This window comes from Oncorhynchus mykiss, chromosome 1 (assembly GCF_057628025.1).
Source record: "Oncorhynchus mykiss isolate SJ-2025 chromosome 1, ASM5762802v1, whole genome shotgun sequence".
NCBI lineage: Eukaryota > Metazoa > Chordata > Actinopteri > Salmoniformes > Salmonidae > Oncorhynchus > Oncorhynchus mykiss.
Window position 1 is genome coordinate 30,228,728 of NC_143022.1, and position 25,002 is coordinate 30,253,729.

The 25,002-nt window shown below is 40.0% G+C and overlaps 1 protein-coding gene across 1 annotated transcript in view; it reads left to right on the forward strand.

Moving 5' to 3' along the window:
• The first annotated feature begins 766 nt into the window (after nt 1-766).
• The window catches only part of LOC110520661 (insulin-like growth factor 1 receptor), a 165,769-nt gene continuing 141,533 nt past the window's right edge, over nt 767-25,002 (forward strand). Inside the window, exons 1-2 of the mRNA XM_021598084.3 lie at nt 767-1,817; nt 20,500-21,063. Of these exons, the coding sequence (XP_021453759.2) occupies nt 1,724-1,817; nt 20,500-21,063 (658 nt within the window). The 5' untranslated portion in view covers nt 767-1,723. The remainder of the gene's footprint in view (nt 1,818-20,499; nt 21,064-25,002) is intronic.

The following is a 25,002-nucleotide window of genomic DNA, read 5'->3' on the forward strand; positions in this document are numbered from 1 at the left end:
CTGGATTCTAAAGTGTTTTTACATTTAAAATAACGTTTAGGCAACTGTTATATAATTCACTACTCCCAGGGAATAACAAGTAAATGAGCTCTTCTTCCATATATCGCACTTATTAGGCTACTACACAATATAATATATGGAAAGTAGATATAGCCTGTAGGCAGAATAATGTATATTTACTTTGCTTTTATTACCCTATAGACGAATATGGAACGTTATAACCTAATGACCACCAATCAAAGCAAATAGCTTAATTTAAGGCAACACCATTGGCTACGTGATTTAACGGTATGTAAAGGGTTTAGCTGTATGCAGATTCTAAACTCTTAATTACTAGTTAAGATATTATAAATGTAATGTAAATATAATACACAGTTATAACACATTGGTTGAAACTGTGTGTTTGTTATGGTGCTTGCCCATGACTGCACGGGCAATAATAAAAGTAGCCTAATAATGAATAACAGTAGCCTGGTCATATATCAACACACAATTTGGCAAATTCAGAAATAACAATCTCACAAATGTTTATTACAGATTTACAAATGTAGCCTATACAACTGGAGCTATAATTAACCGTTTACAAACGATTTATAACCTTTTGTTACACTTGTTTTGGAGGGATGCATCTTTTTTAATAGGCTAAATTACATTTATAATGACCTTAACATTGGTTATCCATGTCATTGGCTGCTTGCTCCATTCCAGCTTTTCTCCGTGACTTGCCGTATGCTTAGTGCTATGTGTTTCTGTGTGAGCGGAGCTTACTCTTGTTTACAGCAGTGATTCTACGGACTGGAGACCGACAACGAGGGCAAGTGATAGGATTGCTGCTTACTGGAGCTATACGGGAAAACTAAAAAATACACATCATCACCCATAAATGGCTCACAGGACATAACGGAAGCTTGAGTTTGGTGCAAGTATACCATACTACACCCCAACCGAAGCTCTTAAACTTGATAGTCTACTGTTGCGTGGCATAGGTATTTTTTTCAGCCGCAAAGGAGACGATTGACTGCGTTAACGGCGAAAACAGACAGTGCAGGGGGCGGGAGAAAAGGGGGGTGAGATTGGTGAAACAATTTCTGTTGTGGAGGATATTTTGGATTGCGCCCTGTTGGAAAGGCTCATTGAACGGAGTTACGTTCTCATTCATTTCCCATCTCAGCCACCACCCTGTGGAACTGGCCGTAGATTCTCCTTCTAATTCTCATCACTCAGACGGAAATGAATGATAGAAGATTGGAATTCCCTTTGGTCTACTACAAGTGAACGTTGTTCGATTGCGAGTCATAAAAACTCCTGCGCACAATTACTGGGGTTTCAAGAAATGGAGACTGAGGATGCGGATTACCATCATCTGTCGAGTGAAATCAGTGGCACGAATGTCTTGCCAGCAATCCTTAAATCATTGTGTCGTTGGCAAGAATAACGAATTGTTTTAATTTATTTAATCTTATATATATATATATATATATATTAAAATATATAGGCCTAGGCTATATATAATTCCACCAAAACACAAAACTTGGAAAAATAGTAGGCTATACTCTGAACACGAATTTGTATCTACCTGTCAAACAGTGTAGCCTATTTGCTGGACCACGTTTTTTTTTTTTTCTTTTACTTTTTGTGAACTCGGTGGCATCATCTCCCTTTTCCACTATTTTGGAATTAAGTTATTTGCTTTTTAGAGAGGTGAATAATTAATTGATCAGGAATGAGATCTGGGACAGAGAGGAATACTTTGACCTTGTTTTGGGGTCTGACGCTATCTGTCTCCACTATCTACCTATGGACGGCAAATGGAGAAAGTAAGTGCCATTGTGATGTCCTACTCAAAATAATACGGTATACATTGTCAGGTTTCTTCGGGTTTATCCTCATTCATGCGAGCCGTTACAATGCAACAATGTTTTTCCGCCAATGGTTTAACATTGTAGCTATTTTATGTTATTATTATTTAGTTACAGCTGTATTGTTGGTCTGACTACAGTACTAGTATCTTGTTTTGGTCCACATGACTGTAAAGAGATACATAGGCCTACATGCTAGGCTACATGTTATTGTAGGCTTCATCGCCAGCCTCACGTCAATTCAGAGATGAATTAATTTGGGAGTAGGCTGAATAGCAAAAGCAAATTGATGATTTAAAAAAATAATGCCGTATCTAGCTTGATTTAGCTATGGAAATAGCTGAAAATATGGTCACATTGCACAATGTAAACATATATCACATTAGGCTTTGAGATTGTTGATTTTTCCACAGTAGCCCACAAACATATTAGCCTATATGTTTTTGATTTTGATTCAATCTTACAGGCTCATATATTTTAGCAATGAATTAGGCCTACACCCGTAAAAATGTGAGCCTTTATAATGATGCTTTCCCGCAAACGAACGAGGATGAATCCATGGATGAAGGTTAGCCTACTACTTTGACCATGTGGCCATTTTGCATTCGTAGCGGTGGTGGTAGCGCGCGGTTTCCGAGTCCACCAATGTCATTATGTGTATGCACATGCACGCGCAAAGTATAGGTAAATACTGTCCTATTGGTTTATCTTAGCTTTTGGCCTTTTATTTTAGCGACAAAAAATGCATATAGGACCTGATGTCACATCCTGGAGGACTGTGTTAAATGAAATAAGCCTAGTTTTTCTCCAGTTTACAATAGCCTATACAAAGGACTAGTGCGTCTCTTTATCCACTTCAGTGCCTTCAAATAAAGGTACAGTCTTAGAAGAAAAAAGTGCTATCTATAACCAAAAAGGGTTCTTTGGCTGACCCAATAGAATAACCCTTTGAATAACCCCTTTTGGTTCCGTGTAGAACCCTAACTGGTTCCACAGCTGTTTTTTTAGTTTACTCAACTTTTGAATTAGTCTTACCTGAATGTAACATTTTTTTGTTGGCCCAAATTTAGCTCCAACTTGAGAAAATGTTGTCGATTTAAAGTTTTGTGTTTGCTCAACTTGTCTCATATGCTTGCTCAACTTGTCCCATATGCTTACTCAACTAGAAATTATTATTTGGGCATCTTCACTAAAAAATGCTGTGGAACAGGTTACACACACACAGTGCTTTTGGCATGCAATGTTTTCAACATACATATTTGACACACTTTGACATACATCATGACATTGTGCATGTATACAGTAATTATTATTCAACATCTCCTCACCTGGGATTTTAGCTCATAATCCCTTGGTTCACGGCACACCGATCTTCCTGCTATGCCACCAATTCTTTGTCAATGACTGATTTCATCTGTATTGCTATACTTTGCACTTCAAAGTAAATCTCAGCTCTGTTAAAAGTACACTCAAGTAAAAGTATTATTAAAGAGTAACATTAAAACAAAGTAATATTCCCCAACAACATTAGGCAAATATACAGGAAAAAAAAACACATTTCATTAATAAGTCAATCAAATCAATGATGAGAGAATAGTCAGATGAATTGCTAATTGACACAGACATGGTGGTGTAGAAGAAAGATCGGAATGCTGTGAACCAAAAGGTAGTCGAGTTCAAATCGCAAACATGTTGAATAATAATTACTGAATATGAACATGCACAATGTAATCATGTGTGTCAAATATGTACGTTGAAAATATTGTATGTCAAAAGCACTGTGTGTGTGTTACTGCACAGACTTGTTTTGTGTGAAAATGTCCAAATAATATTTTGTCTAGTTGAATGAACATATGAGACAAGTTCAGCAAAGACATAATTTTTGCCTAAGTTTTCTCAAGTTGGTGCTAAGTTTTAGCCTAAAATTTTTAAGTTCAGGTAACACTTTGACCGAAAAGTTTAGTAAACTAAAACAGGCTGTGGAACCAGTTACTTAATAATAATTAGTTGAAACTACTATATATATTTTTTTGCAGTGTATGCAACCTCTTAAAAGGGGTAGGCCTTTTCAGAAACAAGGATAAAGTCATTGGATACCCAAGTATCCAAAATGATTGTTTATATGCCATGAGTAGGCAAACAAGTGGTGGAATGCATATGAAATGCAGACATTCTCTGCTAAATTAAATGTACAATTGAGCTGCTACTCAGTCCTATTTCTATTGACAATGCCTCCAGTCTTATCCACATGCATGTTCTATGTCAAGGAAATAGACAGTTCTCAACTATTTTCTTTAAAGAATTTATACATAGTTCACACAAGTGCACCACACTGACTTTGAAGGACTGAGCAGCTTGTAAAGATGTGGATTATTTTCCATAGCATAAAAATATCAATGTTTTGAGGACTGTTGCTGTTGTCAGATCAGCATTATTCTTTACATTTCCTGTACCTCATCTGTCTTGCAATTAGTTAACATTTTAGTCATTTAGCAGATACTCGTATCTAGAGCGACTTACAGGAGCAATTAGGGTTAAGTGCCTTGCGCAAGGGCACATTGACAGATTGTTCACCTAGTCGGCTCGTGGATTCAAACCAGCAACCTTTCGGTTACTGGCCCAACACTATTAACCGCTAGGCTACCTGCCAGCCATTAACTATTGCTTGCTCTAGTGGTTACCCTCAACAGCTCAGGGAACCTGGGCACCTGGTTCCTGCAACCTGTCATAGCATCTTCCAATTGTGCTGAGTTATGTTAATAGTGTGCTTCATGATGTTTTGAGAAGGCTATGAAAAGGCAATGGCTTATTAGTTAGTGGAGAAGACAACTGGGCTTTGCTATAGCTTCTGACATCATCATTTGGAGCCCAGTTTCCAGCCAGCCTTCAAGAAGGGTCAGGTGTTTTTGGAGAGTGAATAAAGGGTCAAATGTAATAAGGTTTCGGAGCAAGCTTTGCAAGGTTTGCGCAGTATCCAATTTTCTTGTCTCATTCGTTTACACCAGTAAAGACAGGTGGAGGTGTCTAACTAAATAGAAAATATAACAAATGTTTAATCCAGTCATGTATTATCGGAATGGGAAAAGTCTAATGAGGCTCAATGCATTTCTGAAGACTGTGTCCCCTCTGAATTGAGTATATGCCCAGTTTGTGACCATTAATAACATGTAGGCTACTGTAACAGCTCACTTTGATCATGTTTGAGTTTGACTGCTGTTAAGCAACTTAGTGGAGTCTCTAAGGCTAAACACCATGTGGTGGAGCAAAGTGACCCAACAGTGACGGAATCATGTCTCCTGCAAAATCGATTAGGGGTGTAAAGGTACACATATTCGTACCGAACACGGGGAGTCAGTTCAGTCCGCACTGGGAACCCGAATGAATGCATAAAAAATATACTAAACAAAAATATAAACGCAACATGCAACAATTTCAAAGATTTTACTTAGTTACAGTTCATATAAGGAAATCAGTCAATTGAAAAAAATGAATTAGTCCCTAATCTATAGATTTCACATGACTGGAAATACAAATATGCATCTGTTGGTCACAGATACCTTAAAAAAAAGTAGGGGCGTGGATCAGAAAACCAGTCAGTATCTGGTGTGACCACCATTTGCCTCATGCAGCGCAACACATCTCTTTCGCATAGAGTTGATTAGGCTGTTGATTGTGGCCGGTAGAATGTTGTTGCACTCCTCTTCAATGGCTGGTTATGGAAGGAAACTGGAACATGCTGTCAATCCAGAGCATCCCAAACATGCTCAATGGGTGACATGTCTGGTGAGTATGCAGTCCTTGGAAGAACTGAGACATTTTAAGCTTCCATGAATTATGTACAGATCCTTGCGACATGGGGCCGTGTATTATCATGCATAAATATGAGGTGATGGTGGTGGATGAATAGCATGACAATTGGCCTACGGATCTCATCACTGTATTTTGGTGCATTCAAATTGCCATTGATAAAATGTAATTGTGTTCGTTTTCTGTAATTTATGCCTGCCTATACCATAATCTCACCGCCACCATGGGGCACTCTGTTCACAATGTTGACATCAACAACCCGCTCGCCCACACAATACTATACACGTGGTCTGCGGTTGTGAGGCCGGTTGGACGTACTGACAAATAGTCTAAAACGACACTGAGCGGGCTCATTATAGAGAAATTTACATGAAATTATCTGGCAACAGCTCTGGTGGACATTCCTACAGTAAGCATGCCAATTGCACACTTGCTCAAAACTTGAGACATCTGTGGCATTGTGTTGTGTGACAAAACTGTACATTTTAGAGTGACCTTTTATTGTCCCAGCACAAGGTGCACCTGTGTAATGATCATGCTGTTTATTCAGCTTCTTGATATGCCACACCTGTTAGGTGGATGGATTATCTTGGCAAAGGAGAAAGGTTCACCAACAGGGATGAAAACAAATTTGTGCACACCATGTCTGGGATCTTTTATTTCTGCTCATGAAACATGGCACCAACACTACATGTTGTGTTTATATTTTTGTTCATATAAAAACTAAAAACACTAGGCCTATAGGCTATGCTTATGCTGTGTTGTATGCCTTGAGTAAATCTGAGCTGACAAAAATTCAGGCTATTCCGTTAAAACAACGAGAGCCTATGCGCACGTTGTTATCAAAATTCAAATCTTAATTGGTGCATTTCATACTGTCCTTTTGTGAGCCGCAGCCGGGAACTAGTTCTGTACGATGGTGAGTGGTGGGGTCGATGAACCAGGAGGATTCTCTATCTTTGTTTAAATCTCCAGTTTGGGAACATTTTGTCTTCCCAGTAGATTTAATAGCGTTGGACAGAGTACTTCGCCACTGCTCAACGTGAATAACCTATACAGCTGCCAACACCTCAAACATGTTGATGCATTTACACCGACATCACTCTAATTTTCCTACCTGCGGAGCAAGATGGAAACGCAAAAAAACAACACAACTACGTCTCCCCTCTGCACTCAAGCAGCCCTTTGCAGCTGATTCTGACCCGGGACAAAGAAATTACAAGAGCAATATGTATGTTTATAGCTGTGGATATGCGCCCATTCACGGTGGTTGAGAAGAATAAGGGGTTTCAGCACCTTGTGAAAGTGCTCGAGCCACGTTACAAACATTGTCCTCTCGGACCCATTTTAGCAAGCATGTAGTACCTGCTCTATATAAGCAGGTTGAAGCCGAAGTTGTCAATGAATTGGCCAATGCATCCTGTGTTGCTCATACCACAGATGGATGGACCCTCAGGTCTACAGAGAGCTACTTAACAGTGACCACCCATCAACAACAAAAACAAACAAGTAAAACTACAGTAACTGTTGGCATTTCATTTCCCCCCTGTACCAGAACCGAACTGAACTGTGACCCCAAAATCACAATACCTACTGAACTGTGGGTTTGGTGAACCGTTACACCCCTAAAATCAATACATTAAGGCCCTTCAGAAACTAATGTTCAGAATTGCTCAATAAGGGGGTGCCATTTGTTTATTAGTTAAACAATAACATTACAACTCACAGATTATACGTAAGTACAGTCTTCATTGCTACTGTCTGTTAGTTGCTATTTATTGGTTGTCGGCTGTTTATTTTTGATAGAGGCCTATATCTGTAGTACTTTGGTGGTTGCATTTACGTTATAAGTGAGTATGGGTATCTATCAGAAATTAAACTGACAGTTGGCTTCTTTAGGAGGGGTGCTTGTTTATCTATGTGATGTCTGGTTGATTTTGTATAGTTACTAGCTAGTGTGTGTAGCCCTGTGGATGTAATTGATGAGAACGGCTGTGTTTTGTGCTACGAGGAAAGGAAGGGGATGTGGGATATTGCAGATGATTGTGACATGGAAAGGAAACAGGGAACAACCTCAATTAGCATTAAAAAAGGAGGAGGACTCAAACAACAAACAATTGAGAGCTATTGTCCAGTGTGGTCAGGCCAGTGTCCTCGCCACTGTGAATCACAGAGTGGGGCATTTCTCAGCATCCTGCTGAGCACGGCAGAGTCCCACCGCCTCTGTAAGGGCATGACATTTTTTTAATCTTGAACTTTGGGATTCCATTGAACTTCAGTCCCTCAAGCCATGGGTGGAGTTTCTCAACATATAGCTCACCATCATGTGTAGGAGGACTGGAGACAAGTTCAGAACTTTCAGGTGTCAGACCAATACAGCCAAGATAATGGTAAACAAGTCTGTGTTTACCATTTCACTTAGAGCAACAAACCTTGGTCACTTTCATTTCATGGTAAAGGTTTTTTTTACCCTAAATTATTGTTGATGCCGGCCAATCTGTTTTTACAATATACAGGGTAGAGGTCGACTGATTATGATTTTTCAATGCCGATACCGATTATTGGAGGACCAAAAAAGCCAATACCGATTAATCGGGCAATTTTTTATTTATTTATTTGTAATAATGACAATTACAACAATACTGAATGAACACTTATTTTAACTTCATATAATACATCAATAAAATTAATTTAGCCTCAAGTAAATAATGAAACATGTTCAATTTGGTTTAAATAATGCAAAAACAAAGTATTGGAAAGTAAAAGTGACAAGGTGAAAATCTGTCAATCTGCCCCTGAACGAGGCAGTTAACCCACCGTTCCTAGGCCGTCATTGAAAATAAGAATGTGTTCTTAACTGACTTGCCTGGTTAAATAAAGGTATAATTAAAAAAAAATAAAAATATTGCCAAATCGGCGCCCAAAAATACAGATTTCCGATTGTTATGAAAACTTGAAATCGGCCCTAATTAATCGGCCATTCCGATTAATCGGTCGACCTCTAATACAGGGTACAGAATATACATGTATTTTACTATGATATTGCCCATTTCCCAAAGGGTTTAAAAAATCTGCAAAATTTAATCAAGGGCTATATTTTATGCATAGAATATACAATTATTCCGGGCATAGCAAATTAATGGCCATGCTCCATCAAGTCTTGTATACTTTCTACCCTATGCATTTTAATAATCTGTCCACGCTAATAAAATTTAATTAAGTTCGCTTTTAACTCTCACCACAGTAAACTTTCCATGCCATTGCTTCCAAGTATACAGCAAACAAGGCTCAATGATACATTGAGAGGGAGGGAGAGAGAGCGAACGAGAGAGAGAGAGCGAGAGAGAGAGAGCAAGAGAGAGAGAGAGGGAGAAAAGGTGTGAGAGAGAGTTAGAGAGAGGAGAAAGTTGGTGTTTGGAAATAGAATGTGCAAAAATACTCCCACTAGGGAAACAGACATGGTTTTGTTGATTGAAAGAGTAGAGAGTTTGTGAACTGTTTTATTGGTCTTTGCTGTTCACACGGGCGGTCTCTGGACAGCCTGGCCTGGCAGCAGACAGATGCTCCTATCGAGTCCCAGCCACACTCTGACACACACACTATTTGAGGTACTCCTTTTGGCTAGCATGACTCATCATTTTACTCAGCTGCCTCTTTGCTGCAGCTCAAGTAAAGGTTTAAGTGAAGTGTGGGATTCAGGGCTAAAATCACAATTTAGAGTAATGACGCTATCCTCAACTGGATGGCCTTGAATGAAGACAGATCTCACTGTGTGTGCGTATTGTTAGACTCAGCTTCCTCTGTTTGTTCATGTCCTGTGACTGCTGGCTCTTGTTTAACACAGACACACTGGCATTTCTATTGCATAGTTACGACAGGACCCATTCCTCCTCGAAAGCAGAATGGCATTAGCTGTCACCAAGGTTACACAGAATGGGGGTTAGATGTTCCTCTGCACTTGACATCCACGCTCCCTCTCTACCTTTGGCTGAGTGGTACAGAGGACTGTGATGCAGTGGTCCTCGTGACTAGGGCTTGGGCTAGTGACTCAGACATGAATGCATCCTCTCTCTCTGTCTCATGGGTGAGACAGTAAGACTCTAGGGATGTAATGATTAACCAATACGCATCAATCCCTGGTTCAAATGTTTAAGATGCAAATGCATTCGGTTTGCGGGACCCCAAACTGATCCAAAATAAGTATGCATCGGAAAGAAAACCGAATCAAACGTTACGAATCACCGGTTTATTAATGTTTTTTACTTCTATTGTTTTATTCCGAAAATAAATCAATTTTGTGACTGAATTGATGCGTCCTCTCCTTCAGTTCAGTAGCCCAGGGGTTGCAAAGTTTTCACTCACACCCCCCTTCCAGCATTGGGGAACATCCCACGCCCCCGCTGCGCGAGCTCGTGCCATATGGGCGCAAGCACTGTTCATGACATAAATTGTTCACCTTTTGTTGGCGGAAAGAAAATGTTGCAGGTTTAATGCTTATTTCCTGCAATTATGCACATGATGTCATGGGGTACATAGAAAATGTTGCAGGTTTTTAAAAAATGTATTTTGCCATGTTAAATGTGGATTCATGTGATATTTGAGTAACTCGAACATTACTACAAAATCTACGGGCTAAAAAGCCTAGCTAAAAAATGTTAGCTGACATGAGCTAGTTGATCTGGACATTTCTGACTAGTTATAAATAGCTCTCTGCGGTATACAATGACTGACATGACAAGAGGAATACTGATGATGTACTACTCAATTTAAAAATGTCACCTTGTGCGTTCTACTATTACAACGTTCAAGAGTAATTTAATGTACGCTACCAGTCAAAAGTTTGGATACACCTACTCATTCAAGGGTTTTTCTTTATTTTTACTATTTTCTACATTGTAGAATAACAGTGGAGACATCAAAACTATGAAATAACACATAAGGAATCATGTATTAACCAAAAAAGTGTTAAACAAATCAAAATATATTTTATATTGTAGATTCTTCAAGTAGCCACCCTTTGCCATGATGACAGCTTTGCACACGCTTGACATTCTCTACTTTGAAGAATCTCAAATATAAAATATGTTTTAATTGTTTAACACTTTTTTGGTCATTGCATGATTACATATGTGTTATTCCATGGTTTTGATGTCTTCACTATGTCCCATAAGGCAGTGCACAATTGGCCCAGCGTCATCTGGGTTAGGGTTTGGCTGGGGTAGGCCATCATTGTAAATAAGAATTTGTGCGCTGTCCTATGGGACTCCCAATCACGGCCGGTTGTGATAAAGCCTGGTTCGATTCCAGCCTGGAATCAAACCAGAGTCTATAGTCACGCCTCTAGCACTGAGATGCAGTGCCTTAGACCAATGCTCCACTCTGGAGCCCAAAATGTATAGAATTGTGTTATAAAACAGCAATTTTTGTCTCTGCACCATGCTAAAATGTGTTGAAATGCAGTAAGTTACCTGATATTTATTTTTAGGATGAATAAATCCCCTCCTCCAAAAACAATATAAACCACACGCGATAGTCCTGTCCTACTAATTTCTAACATGCTGACCGCACCACTTGCGTTGCAAAATAAATGTAAACGTTCATGTTATTCAATTTTTGCACCCACACTGCTCGTGCGCGCCAATGAGCGTCTGATTTGCCAAGCGCTAAAATAGAAGTAAGTTCTATTTGTGAAGCTGAACACGATGCAAGTCCTGCCTCTTCCATCTCCTCATTGGTTATTCCCCCGTGGGTGATTGAAAGATGAACTGAGTTCGGTTGGTAGTCATGGTAACTATGAAAGTTAGATGCCAATCGCCATATGTCCAAAGAAGAAAAAGCCTGGAAGGAGGAGAGATGACTAGAAAATATTTGGTTTACCCTTTTATTTGTGGATTAATTGTCAGAGTAGAGGACCTTGTGCATTTCAGATAAAATAACAACTCACGGTTTATATCCTAGGACAAATTAGCTATCAACAGCAAGCTAGCTAAATAGGACAAGTTAGTTAGCTAAATTTCCATAAATATTTAATGCTTTTCGACCTGTCCCCAAATTAATATAATTGGTTATATACATGACCTGCGTGTCATGATCAAGTTCGATGTGGGGGGACAAAACCAATTTGCGCAAGATGGCGCACGCGTGCGGCTGGTTTGGGTTCGGTGTAATTGTAAATGTTAACATAGTACTATCTAGAAAAAAAATTTATCTGCAAAAATGACAAGTTAATCATTGTGTGAAGATGATTTCAGATGAAAGTTGGGTGGTATCTTATAGTGGGGTGGTAGATGCTCAGTCTGACCTATGGCTCAGCTCAGGTGCCTACACACACCATTGACATTGACACACACACACACACACACACACACACACACACACACACACAGCTTAGAAAAGTAATCTCAGAACGATCCAGCTCAGAGAGGCCCAAGTCCTGAGCTTCCATCATCAGCAGATATTAATTTAAAATGGAAAGTAATGTGTTCATTCAAAAAAAAATTGTGTGCATCGAATTGAACCGAATCGCATCAATTCGTTCTCCTAATCAAACCGAATCGTACACTGAATCGTTTCAGACTAAAACGTATTGTTCCTGTATCGTATCAGAGCCCATGTATCTAGATGTGTATCAAATAATTCATGAAAGGAGAGATGCACATTCCTATAAGACTCCCACTCTATCTCGTGACTGGAAGTGCTCGGTCTTTCCCACTATGCCTCTGCCCATCCCTCAGCCCTGGTTCCGCTAAGGGGGCAATGATGCCGGCATATCGTGTCTCACCCCCAGCGAGGGAGTCAGCGCAGTTTGCATGCCTGTGTGTGTGTGCCTTGTGCTCAGCTCTGCTCTCTCACTGCAGTCCACACAGCATGGCAGGCAGCCTGACAGGGACTGTGCAGGCAGGGATGGGAAAGTGTGTCACTGTGCTAGTTTATGAGAGTGCAGTCAAATCCTCTCCTACGGCCTCTCCAGGCCGCCAGCTGAGGTTTACAATGCTTAATTAAACACTTATTTAAAGTGGGCTGTCAAGAGTATTTGCTCATATGCAATCTCTGGCCAGACGCATACATGATCATGTACTGTGGGCCACGGGTTTAATAGCCCATGGAGTATTGTACAATTTGCAGTATGATTGCAAATGTTATCTCTTCTAATAGATTGCACAGTGACAGGCCGCAGATCAAGAGACTGTGGCCAGATCCATATTGAAACAGTGACTTTCATAATGTTTCTGATTGTTCTGGGGGAACCTCCTCTCTTTGGTAATGTGCAGCTCTTTGATTTGTAACACTTGATATGGACAAACCATATAAATAAGCTGCAACATACTGTGGATGTCGTTTCAAATGGCTGGGGAGGTAATGTTTCAGCCTCAATAGCTCAACTGCTAAACTTAAGTGGTATTGGAATGTGACCTGATTGTGCAAACCCATTAAACGTGACTATAAACTATATTTAAAAGACGACAGGTATGTGTGTGTTTACCCCTTCTCTGCCATGCTGCAGTCGGGCCGAGATAAGGGTTTGGAGTGTGTGTAAGGGGGTGACAGTGTTGTGTTACTAGTCTGGGTCTGATATCTGAACCTGTGCTTTTGAAGTGAGGACCATGCAGGGGAAGTGGCCCACCAGACCACTGGTCAGATGACTTCCAGCATGTGAGGGATTAAGTCAAGTTGAGGTGTCAGGTGTGAGGGACAAGTTTCAAGTTTTATTAGTCGTATGTACAGGATACACCTGGTATTCACCGTCTAATTAAATCCTTACTTGCAGGTTCCTTCTCGGCAATGCAACAGCAATAAGAAATAAGAAAAGATAAGAATACGACCATAAAGTACATGGCTCAGAATAGAATTAACATCTGAGCACAGTATAAAAAAACAAACCAAGGTTGAGCAGGAACCGGCAAGACTCGTGCCCTCCTCAGCGCTGCCATCTTACATTAAACTCGGAGGGATGGAGGTGACCTGGTCCACTGCATTTGCAACTGCTCATCAGGCTCTCACATTTGTCTGCATTAGAGGTCGACCGATTATGATTTTTCAACGCCGATACCGATTCTGATTATTGGAGGACCAAAAAAAGCCGATACCGATTAATCGGACGATTTTTATATATACAGTGCCTTGCGAAAGTATTCGGCCCCCTTGAACTTTGCGACCTTTTGCCACATTTCAGGCTTCAAACATAAAGATATAAAACTGTATTTTTTTGTGAAGAATCAACAACAAGTGGGACACAATCATGAAGTGGAACAACATTTATTGGATATTTCAAACTTTTTTAACAAATCAAAAACTGAAAAATTGGGCGTGCAAAATTATTCAGCCCCTTTACTTTCAGTGCAGCAAACTTTCTCCAGAAGTTCAGTGAGGATCTCTGAATGATCCAATGTTGACCTAAATGACTAATGATGATAAATACAATCCACCTGTGTGTAATCAAGTCTCCGTATAAATGCACCTGCACTGTGATAGTCTCAGAGGTCCGTTAAAAGCGCAGAGAGCATCTTGAAGAACAAGGAACACACCAGCCAGGTCCGAGATACTGTTGTGAAGAAGTTTAAAGCCGGATTTGGATACAAAAAGATTTCCCAAGCTTTAAACATCCCAAGGAGCACTGTGCAAGTGATAATATTGAAATGGAAGGAGTATCAGACAACTGCAAATCTACCAAGACCTGGCCGTCCCTCTAAACTTTCAGCTCATACAAGGAGAAGACTGATCAGAGATGCAGCCAAGAGGCCCATGATCACTCTGGATGAACTGCAGAGATCTACAGCTGAGGTGGGAGACTCTGTCCATAGGACAACAATCAGTCGTATATTGCACAAATCTGGCCTTTATGGAAGAGTGGCAAGAAGAAAGCCATTTCTTAAAGATATCCATAAAAAGTGTCGTTTAAAGTTTGCCACAAGCCACCTGGGAGACACACCAAACATGTGGAAGAAGGTGCTCTGGTCAGATGAAACCAAAATTGAACTTTTTGGCAACAATGCAAAACGTTATGTTTGGCGTAAAAGCAACACAGCTGAACACACCATCCCCACTGTCAAACATGGTGGTGGCAGCATCATGGTTTGGGCCTGCTTTTCTTCAGCAGGGACAGGGAAGATGGTTAAAATTGATGGGAAGATGGATGGAGCCAAATACAGGACCATTCTGGAAGAAAACCTGATGGAGTCTGCAAAAGACCTGAGACTGGGACGGAGATTTGTCTTCCAACAAGACAATGATCCAAAACATAAAGCAAAATCTACAATGGAATGGTTCAAAAATAAACATATCCAGGTGTTAGAATGGCCAAGTCAAAGTCCAGACCTGAATCCAATCGAGAATCTGTGGAAAGAACTGAAAACTGCTGTTCACAAATGCTCTCCATCCAACCTCACTGAGCTCGAGCTGTTTTGCAAGGAGGAATGGAAAAAATGTCAGTCTCTCGTTGTGCAAAACTGATAGAGACATACCCCAAGCGACTTACAGCTGTAATCACAGCAAAAGGTGGCGCTACAAAGTATTAACTTAAGGGGGCTGAATAATTTTGCATGCCCAATTTTTCAGTTTTTGATTTGTTAAAAAAGTTTGAAATATCCAATAAATGTCGTTCCATTTCATGATTGTGTCCCACTTGTTGTTGATTCTTCACAAAAAAATACAGTTTTATATCTTTATGTTTGAAGCCTGAAATGTGGCAAAAGGTCGCAAAGTTCAAGGGGGCCGAATACTTTCGCAAGGCACTGTATATTTGTAATAATGACAATTACAATAATTCTGAATGAACATTTTTATTTTAATTTAATATAATACATCAATAAAATCTATTTGGTCTCAAATAAATAATGAAACATGTTCAATTTGGTTTAAATAATGTAAAAACAAAGTGTTGGAGAAGAAAGTAAAAGTGCAATATTTGCCATGTAAAAAAGCTAACTTTTAAGTTCCTTGCTCAGAACATGATAACGTATGAAAGCTAGTGGTTCCTTTTAACATGAGTCTTCAATATTCCCAGGTAAGAAGTTTTAGGTTGTAATTATTATTGGAATTATAGGAATATTTCTCTCTATACCATATGTATTTCATATACCTTTGACTATTGGATGTTCTAATAGGTACTTTAGTATTACCAGCCTAATCTCGGGAGTTGATAGGCTTGAAGTCATAAACAGCGCAATGCTTGAAGCACAGCGAAGAGCTGCTGGCAAATGCAGGAAGGTGCTGTTTGAAGGAATGCTTACGAGCCTGCTGCTGCCTACCACCGCTCAGTCAGACTGCTATATCAAATCATATACTTAATTATAATATAATAACACACAGAAATATGAGCCTTAGGTTATTAATATGGTCAAATCCGGAAACTATCATTTCGAAAACTTAACGTTTATTCGGAACTGTTCGAATGGGTGTCATCCCTAAGTCTAAATATTGCTATTACATTGCACAACCTTCAATGTTATGTTATAATTATGTACAATTCTGGCAAATGAATTACGGTCTTTGTTAGGAAGAAATGGTCTTCACTCAGTTCGCAACGAGCCAGGCAGCCCAAACTGCTGCATATACCCTGACTCTGCTTGCACAGAATGCAAGAGTTAAAAGAAATTCATGTTAGCAGGCAATATTAACTAAATATGCAGGGTTAAAAATATATACTTGTGTATTGATTTTAATAAAGGCATTGATGTTTATGGTTAGGTACATATTGGTGCAACGACAGTGCTTTTTTCACGAATGAGCTTGTTAAATCATCACGTTTGGCGAAGTAGGCTGTGATTCGATGATAAATTAACAGGCACTGCATCGATTATATGCAACAAGGACAAGCTAGATAAACTAGTAATATCATCAACCATGTGTAGTTAACTAGTGATTATGTTAAGATTGATTGCTTTTTACAAGATAAGTTTAATGCTAGCTAGCAACTTATCTTGGCTCCTTGCTGCACTCGCATAACAGGTAGTCAGCCTGCCACGCAGTCTCCACGTGGAGTGCAATGTAATCGGCCATAATCGGTGTCCAAAAATGCTGATTACCGATTGTTATGAAAACTTGAAATCGGCCCTAATTAATCGGCCATTCCAATTAATCGGTCTACCTCTAGTCTGCATATCTGAGAAAAACAAACTATGTGAAAAATAGACTAGAACTGAAAAGTGTACAGGATAGCATAATGTGTTCTGATGGACAGAAACTTGTGGGTGAGTAAATTCAACAAGGTCCAGCCCCAGTGTTTTTTCCCCATCACATTACATTTCAGAGCCAAGAAAATACTTCCTCCTCTTAACAACTTTTCTGGAGTTTACAGCAGGAAAATATACAATTAATCCCATTCTGAGAATGGTCTCATAACGATCTTTTAAATGGTTTCAGTAACCTCTGATTAACAGATACTGATCTTGAGTTGGTACTGACTTCCTCTCCTGTTATGGGACGCAGCTTAACCGTGAAAGTTCAGTTAACACAGAATGTGCATTTTTTTATCTGTTAAAAGATTGCGGCTGATATATTGTGATAGTCAAGTGGTTTACTACACTTGGATTTTTACTTTGTTTGAGGATAGCAATATGCTGCGCAATGGCCATGTCTTGATTTCACTCTTTCACAGGGTCACCTGTGTGTGTGTTTGTTTGTGTGTGTATGACTGTGTGTGGAAGACATTCCTATGTAAGGTCAGGGCAAGGTTATCAATCATAACCATGAGCCGCTGGATTCCATTACACGCTGGAGATACGTGTGTTTACTCAGCAGTATGAACAGTGCAAAGGGACAGGAAGAAGCACTTTATTCTATGTGTGCTTATCCCACTGTGAGGACAGTGGCCAGAGACAGCTGTTACACAACAATAGGAAATGACTCCTGTCATGGTTGGCATTTTATTAATTTCCCCCATACTCTCTGTTCAAATGAATTTGGACAAATATGAAGATTGTTTTAGATTTAAAATACAATCAAAAGGGATGCCAGTGTAATGCACCTTAATTCACCTTTATTGCTTATTAAGTGATAGCCCATCACAACATATGGATCAGGCTTAGCAGGATGCACAGATCCCCGATGGCTTACCTTTGAAGCAGATCTACTCAAGCCTTTTCCAAGGAAATGATTGGAATTCCTGGTGCTTAACACAGTTAATGACTATAACAAGTGTGTGAGAAAGGAGGGAGTAGGAGTCTCTTTCTCCTGCTCTCTCTTTCCCCATTTGTTGGCATTATGTGGGAGAAGAGGATGTGGTGTTATGTTGGTTTGAGAACAGAGATGTCGCGACATGTTCAAGTGGAGGATTGTCACAGGTTTACTAGTACTATTATACATTCTTCTGCTAGTGTGGTCTTTTGTCAATCAATCAATCCAATGTATTTATAAAGCCGTTTTTACATCAGCGGTTTTCACAAAGTGCTTATACAGAACTGAGCCTAATACCCCAAAGAGCAAGTAATGCAGATGTAATTGCCACAATAGCGTTCCAAAATAATTTAATTCACCTTCTCCTTTTATCGCCGACGGGTTTTACATCAAGAGCAAGGCCTCAGATAGTCTTGCCTGGCAGAAACCCTATCTCCTCCGTTGCCACAATATCCACCACTGCCCCTGCTCCTGTCTCTTCCCCACCAGACTCCCCCTGATTCTATTAATGCCTCCAACAGGAAGTGAGGCCAAGAGTTTCTCTTTACTTAACAAACAAATTAGTCTTTGTGTTTGAGTTGCTCCACCCCTCCTCCCCTCTCTCTGGCTGGTCGAGGAGCAGGGAAATTCTCAATGAAACAAAGAGGACACGCAGCTTGGTGGCTCAGAAGTGGATCACCAGAGCTTTAGTGTCGATAGGAGAAAGCAAATACTATTTTCAACGGGAGTAATCATTTCCGTTCTAAATTTGAAAAAAGTCTACCACACTGACAGGAGAAAATAAAGTCCATTCATCCTGATAAACAATGTGCTCACTATTTTTGGCAGGATAGATTGAAAAAGGAACTTCAAGCAGGATATTTTGTCATTACTGAAGTTGAATCTCTTTTAGGCTAGCCTACTGCTAGAAATAATTTGAGAGTAAATGTTTGGCCTGTGGTGCAGTATGTGTTCTATGGATGTCATTCATATGAAAGTAGAGATGGCATCTTTTGGCTTCCATTCAATTTCAATAAAATTCAAATCTAAGTAGCAGTAGATCAACATGATTCAACTGGGAAGCTTTTGTTATGGTCATTAATGTGAGGTTAGATACAGTTTAGTTTATTGTTCAACTTTGTGGAAATTAGCAGAAAACATAGCGTCAATTAAATGGTGTGTTGACATGGATCAGGGCCGGGCGGTTTAAAGCAGGACTATTTGTCACTGCACAGGCCCTGTGACGCTGACACTCATTGAGAGGGTGTCCTAAGCCTCTGTAAGAACATTACAGGTTTAGCCAAAGGAGCTCATATGTCAAGACATTTCTCCTACTGATTACTTCACCTTCCAAGTAGCATTTCAAACCTCTTGTAGATCTGTCGGGTTTTCTATGTTTTTTTTGTTGTGTTTAAAATTTTTATATCACACATTACTGCCTTGACCAATACCTGCCTTGAAAAGGGAGTTGGTAATGAGTGTAGCAGGTCTCCCTCCTACTGTGAAAGGGCATATGTTAATACTGCTTGTTTTGTTTTGCCTTTGTACTACAGTCCTGAGAATCGTAGCACATTCCATGGTATGTCATGGCTTCAATGTAGCTCTGCTTCCCTGGTGTGAATGGACTGTTAGAAGAAATCATTATTACATCATTACATACTGTACGTATCAATACACCCAGAGGAGATGGCCTGCTCCAAGTGTTACAGTGAAAGGATTATCTTGGGTTTATAGGGAGACAGGGGCCAAGCAACAGCCAATACAGGTAGATGTGGGACATATAGTTTAGTTTACATTCTGACAGTACATTTAGTGTTATCCATGAAACACTTAGATAAACAGGGACTGGGTTTTATTTGGTTTGTTATCATAGCAGTCTTTCAGTGGTGATATCCCATTATGTATGCTTGTATCCATTCCCACTTGGAGTAATTGACAGACACAATTAAAAGCAGAGATGATTGTCATTAATGAATAATAGATCAAGGTGTCTGTGTGTATGAGTGTGTGTGTATGAGAGAGATAGTCAACTTCGGGGACTTTGGTTTCGTGTGTTGTTTTCTGTGTGCTGAGCTAAGATGGATGGGATCTTTTTAAACACGGGTTATCCCGGTAAAGGAGAGGAACCTAGGGTCCCAGATCTTACCAAAATATATAGCAATAGAATCTCAAAATATTGACCCTTGTCATTGAGAGAGAACTTCCTACGCCTGCTCAGAATGAAGAGCACACTCACCTCAGATGACCCTGTCTGTTTGTCTCTCTCTTTTGTCACAGTAAAATGAATAGTTATGTCCATAAAACAAAAGCAAAAATAAACTGTTGTACATGAAGAGAACAACATAACATAAGACATCCTGTTTTAAGCACTTTCAAGTCCAGATATTTTCAGAGATGATCTCAAGAAGATTAGATTACATCCTATTAATGGCTGCTGTGCTTGTTATTTTGGTGCTGTCATCTTACAGTATGTCTGGGACTGGCTGACAGTGAACCTTTAAGCCAGGTCACTACCTGAAAATACTTGAAATTGGATTTACATGATAGACATGGTAAACGGATTAACACAATGAATCGGTATGCAGACAAATTGATAAATACATTCTAAAATCAAATTAAATGGTACATTTTATTTAGGTACATTGAATAAAGGAAAAACAAATACTGTGTTTTAAAATGATAAACTAAGATGTGTAATAATTATGTCATGTGTGATTTTTCTTTCCCTTTCTCTGTCCAGTCTGTGGTCCAAGTATTGACATACGTAATGACATCAGTGAGTTCAAGCGTCTGGAGAACTGTACGGTGGTGGAGGGCTTCCTGCAGATACTCCTCATCGGAGACAAGACCAACAACCTCAACCAGGAGCTCTTCCGCTCCCTCAGCTTCCCCAAGCTGACCGTCATCACCGACTACCTGCTCCTGTTCCGGGTCTCCGGCCTGGACAGCCTCAGCACGCTCTTCCCCAACCTCAACGTCATTCACGGACGCAACCTCTTCTACAACTATGCCCTGGTTATCTTTGAGATGACCAGTCTGAAGGACATCGGCCTGTACAACCTGAGGAACATCACGCGAGGGGCCATCCGGATCGAGAAGAACCCGGAGCTCTGCTACCTGGACTCTGTGGACTGGTCTCTCATCATGGACGCAGAGTTTAACAACTTCATTGCGGGGAACAAGCAATCCAAAGAGTGTGGTGATGTGTGTCCAGGCATCACGGAGGACAACGCTCAGTGCATCAAGACCAGCTTTAACGGCAACTTTAACTCTCGCTGCTGGACATCCAACCACTGCCAGAAAGGTAAGGAGCTCTGAGCTTTTCTCTTTCCCACAGTGTGGGCAGCAGAGACCCAGTCAGGGTCACAGAGGACAGCCTGTTCACAGAGCTCCTGTTTATATTGCTAGCTATTTTTTTTACGATCTTTGTTTACACCTGCAGAAAATGAGATTTTTTAAAAATATTCTTTTAAGGTTTTAAGGTAGATTATTTCCCAAATACCTGGGATATTTGTCTATCCCACTTGTGATGCAAGTCTTGCATAGGTCTCTGACATCGGTAGGTGGGTTCCAGTCTCGCAAACATTCTCAAATTGTGCATTTCTTCCCCAGTGAACAAATCCCACGAATCTATGCAGTGTTTTCCCTTCATATTCAGCAGGGAGAAGGATTGTCCCCGGTCCAGTAAAAACCTTTCCTCTCTATTTATTATGGACGCCTTTTCTTTAGATCAACCTATTTGCTGACAGAACTAAGGATGGGTGCATTATACAGCTCTTGGTATTAAATACATGTTGAGTTGAGGTTACTTTTGCTCTTCCTGTCTAGACCATATCAGGTCAATATTTACTATATCTTACCTGATGTGATGAATAAGTTATGACACACCACACACAAGTTTTTAAAGGCTATGAAAAATGAAGGATACGTTTCAGGTAGCCTCTTTATAGTTATATTATTAAGATGTATATCTGTCTATTACTCACAGATATAACATTTGAATTAAGTAAATAAATATAATTAATTTCTGGTTGTAAGACTTTAACAGCTAACAATTTACTTATTTAGGACTGGACTCCTTAATTGGTGAAACTGACACGCCTGTTTGGGATATTGCAACAAGAAAGATGTTTCTACAAACAACAAACACAGTTTTTTCCCCCCTCGGTCATCATTGCACACACGATAGGACAGCAAAATATGCGCTGCAATGCTCCTCTTCTTTCTTTTCATCAACAAAACAATAACAAAGACACTGGGCGAACAGAGAGGCTGTTTACCCTAATGCGGATTCCATCTTTAAGGTCAAGGCATAGTGGAAAAAGTTGTTATGTTGTCTTTCTTAGGCATAGTGGGTGTTGTTGTTGATGTTGATGTGTGGGTGAGAGGGTGACAGCATTGACCAAACAGACTCCCACCATAACGTATTTATTTGTTTTGTCTAGACTATTAGAGAGAGCTTGAGTGAGACGGCGCCTGTTCAAAGCCTGTTTCGAGTGTCTCTCTGTGTGGACAGTTTCTGCAGAATCTCCCAGGTCCAAATCAAAGAGGTTCAGATACATTTGCCAGGTGAAGAAGATGAGGTCGACCTTGACTCCCAAAAGGTTGGGAGGAAAACAGGGCTTCTATGCTGCTACTCCTCCTGCCTGCCTGTCTGCTCCCATTTCCACTCATCAACATGGAATAATGGTGGGAAAATGTCCCTTCAGCCCTGGCCTTTTGAAGACCTGTCTACAAATCCCATGGATAACTGGTAGTTCTAAACATCTCCCCTTCCCTTCAGACCCAGAAAACAAATAGAGGAAATCAACCTCTAGCGACTTCCTTAGTGACCATTTATGTTTCTATAAACAAGGAATTGTCTTTATTGTTGTGATTATTGTTCTTTGAATGCAGAATTAAATTATTCAGGATGTTGAAGTTATTTGTTGGGCCTCTGGTGTAGCTAACTGTATGTTACAGTATAGACAGTCGTGACTGGCCGTGATGGACAAACAGTTGAAGTCGGAAGTTTACATACACTTAGGTTGGAGTCATTTAAACTTGTTTTTCAACCAATCCACACATTTCTTGTTAAACTATAGTTTTGGCAAGTTGGTTAGGACATCTACTTTGTTAATGACACAAGTCATTTTTCCAACAATTGTTTACAGACAGATTATTTCACTTATAATTCACTGTATCACAATTCCAGTGGGTCAGAAGTTTACATACACTAAGTTGACTGTGCTTTTAAACAGCTTGGAAAATTCCAGAAAATTATGTCATGGCTTTAGAAGCTTCTGATAGGCTAATTAACACAATTTGAGTCAATTGGAGGTGTACCTGTGGATCAAACTCAGTTCCTCTTTGCTTGATATCATGGCAAAATCAAAAGAAATCAGCCAAGACCTCAGAAATAAATTGTAGACCTCCACAAGTCTGGTTCATCCTTGGGATTCATTTCCAAACACCTGAAGGTACCACGTTCATCTGTACAAACAATTGTGCGCAAGTATAAACACCATGGGACCACGCAGCCGTCATACCGCTCAGGAAGGAGACGCATTCTGTCTCCTAGAGTTGAACGTACTTTGGTGTGAAAAGTGCAAATCAATCACAGAACAACAGCAAAGGACCTTGTGAAGATGCTGGAGGAAACCGGTACAAAAGTATCTATATCCATAGTAAAAACAAGTCCTATATCGACATAACCTGTAAGGCCACTCAGCAAGGAAGAAGCCACTGCTCCAAAATTGCCATCAAAAAGACAGACTATGGTTTGCAACTGCACATGGGGACAAAAATCATACTTTTTTTGAGAAATATCCTCTGGTCTGATGAAACAAAAATAGAACTGTTTGGCCATAATGACCATTGTTATGTTTGGAGGAAAAAGGAGGAGGCTTGCAAGCCAAAGAACACCATCCCAACCGTGGCAGCATCATGTTGTGGGGGTGCTTTGCTGCAGGAGGGACTGGTGCACTTCACAAAACAGATGGCATAATGAGGAAGAAAAATTATCTGGATATATTGAAGAAACATCTCAAGACATCAGTCAGGAAGTTAAATCTTGGTCGCAAATGGGTCTTCTAAATGGACAATGACCCCAGGCATACTTCCAAAGTTGTGGGAAAATGGATTAAGGACAACAAAGTCAAGGTATTGAAGTGGCCATCACAAAGCCCTGACCTCAATCCCATAGGAAATTTGTGGGCAGAACTGAAAAAGCATGTGTTAGCAAGGAGGCCTACAAACCTGACTGAGTTCCACCAGCTCTGTCAGGAGGAATGGGCCAAAATTCACCCAATTTATTGTGGGAAGCTTGTGGAAGGCTACACGAAACATTTGACCCAAGTTCAACAATTTAAAGGCAATGTTACCAAGTACTAATTGAGTGTATGTAAACTTCTGACCCACTGGGAATGTGATGAAAGAAATAAACGCTGAAATAAATCATACTCTACTATTATTCTGACATTTCACATTCATAAAATAAAGTGGTGATCCTAACTGACCTAAGACAGGGAATTTTTACTAGGATTAAATGTCAGGAATTGTGAAAAACTGAGTTTAAATGTATTTGGCTAAGGTGTATGTAAACGTCCCACTTCAACTGTACTTAAGTGACCATCCACTGGGCACAGACATCATTACAACATCTAACTTTGATTTACGTTTGCTGGAGATGTCAACAGAAAATACTAAATTCCCTTACGTTGATGACTTTTTGCAAATCCAATCAGCTTTACATGTTGATTCAGCATCATCAGATTTCATTTTTGGCTGAAATAACATGGAAACAACGTTGATGCAACCAGTTTTTGCGCGGTGGGCTATGCGGAACGAACATCCCTGATCTACAAAGATTTGTTTGTGCTTTACCTGATGTTGGTTGGAACCAATGTTAGGGGCCAACATCTTTGTTTTTCATAAGATTTGTAACAGAAAGTAGAGAAAGGGCATTTTTTATTTGCTCTCACAGATCCATTTTCCCACCTTAAAGCAGGATAAATCCTCTGAGCTTTGTGGTCTCAACTCTGAAGGTAAAGGCTATCAGAGATAGACTGTGTTGTGATATCACGATAGAATGGCTTATTTAGAGGGTGTGTGATTGTGGTTTAGTGGTTGTACTGCTAGATTTGTAGGCTCAAGTCTCACCCATGCAATGGTCAAGTCTCTGAGTCTAGCAGAGATGAGACTTTCTCTAGCCCTCACTGAAGGGTAGATACTCCACTCTGCATAATTGCCTTGTTTTTCTCCA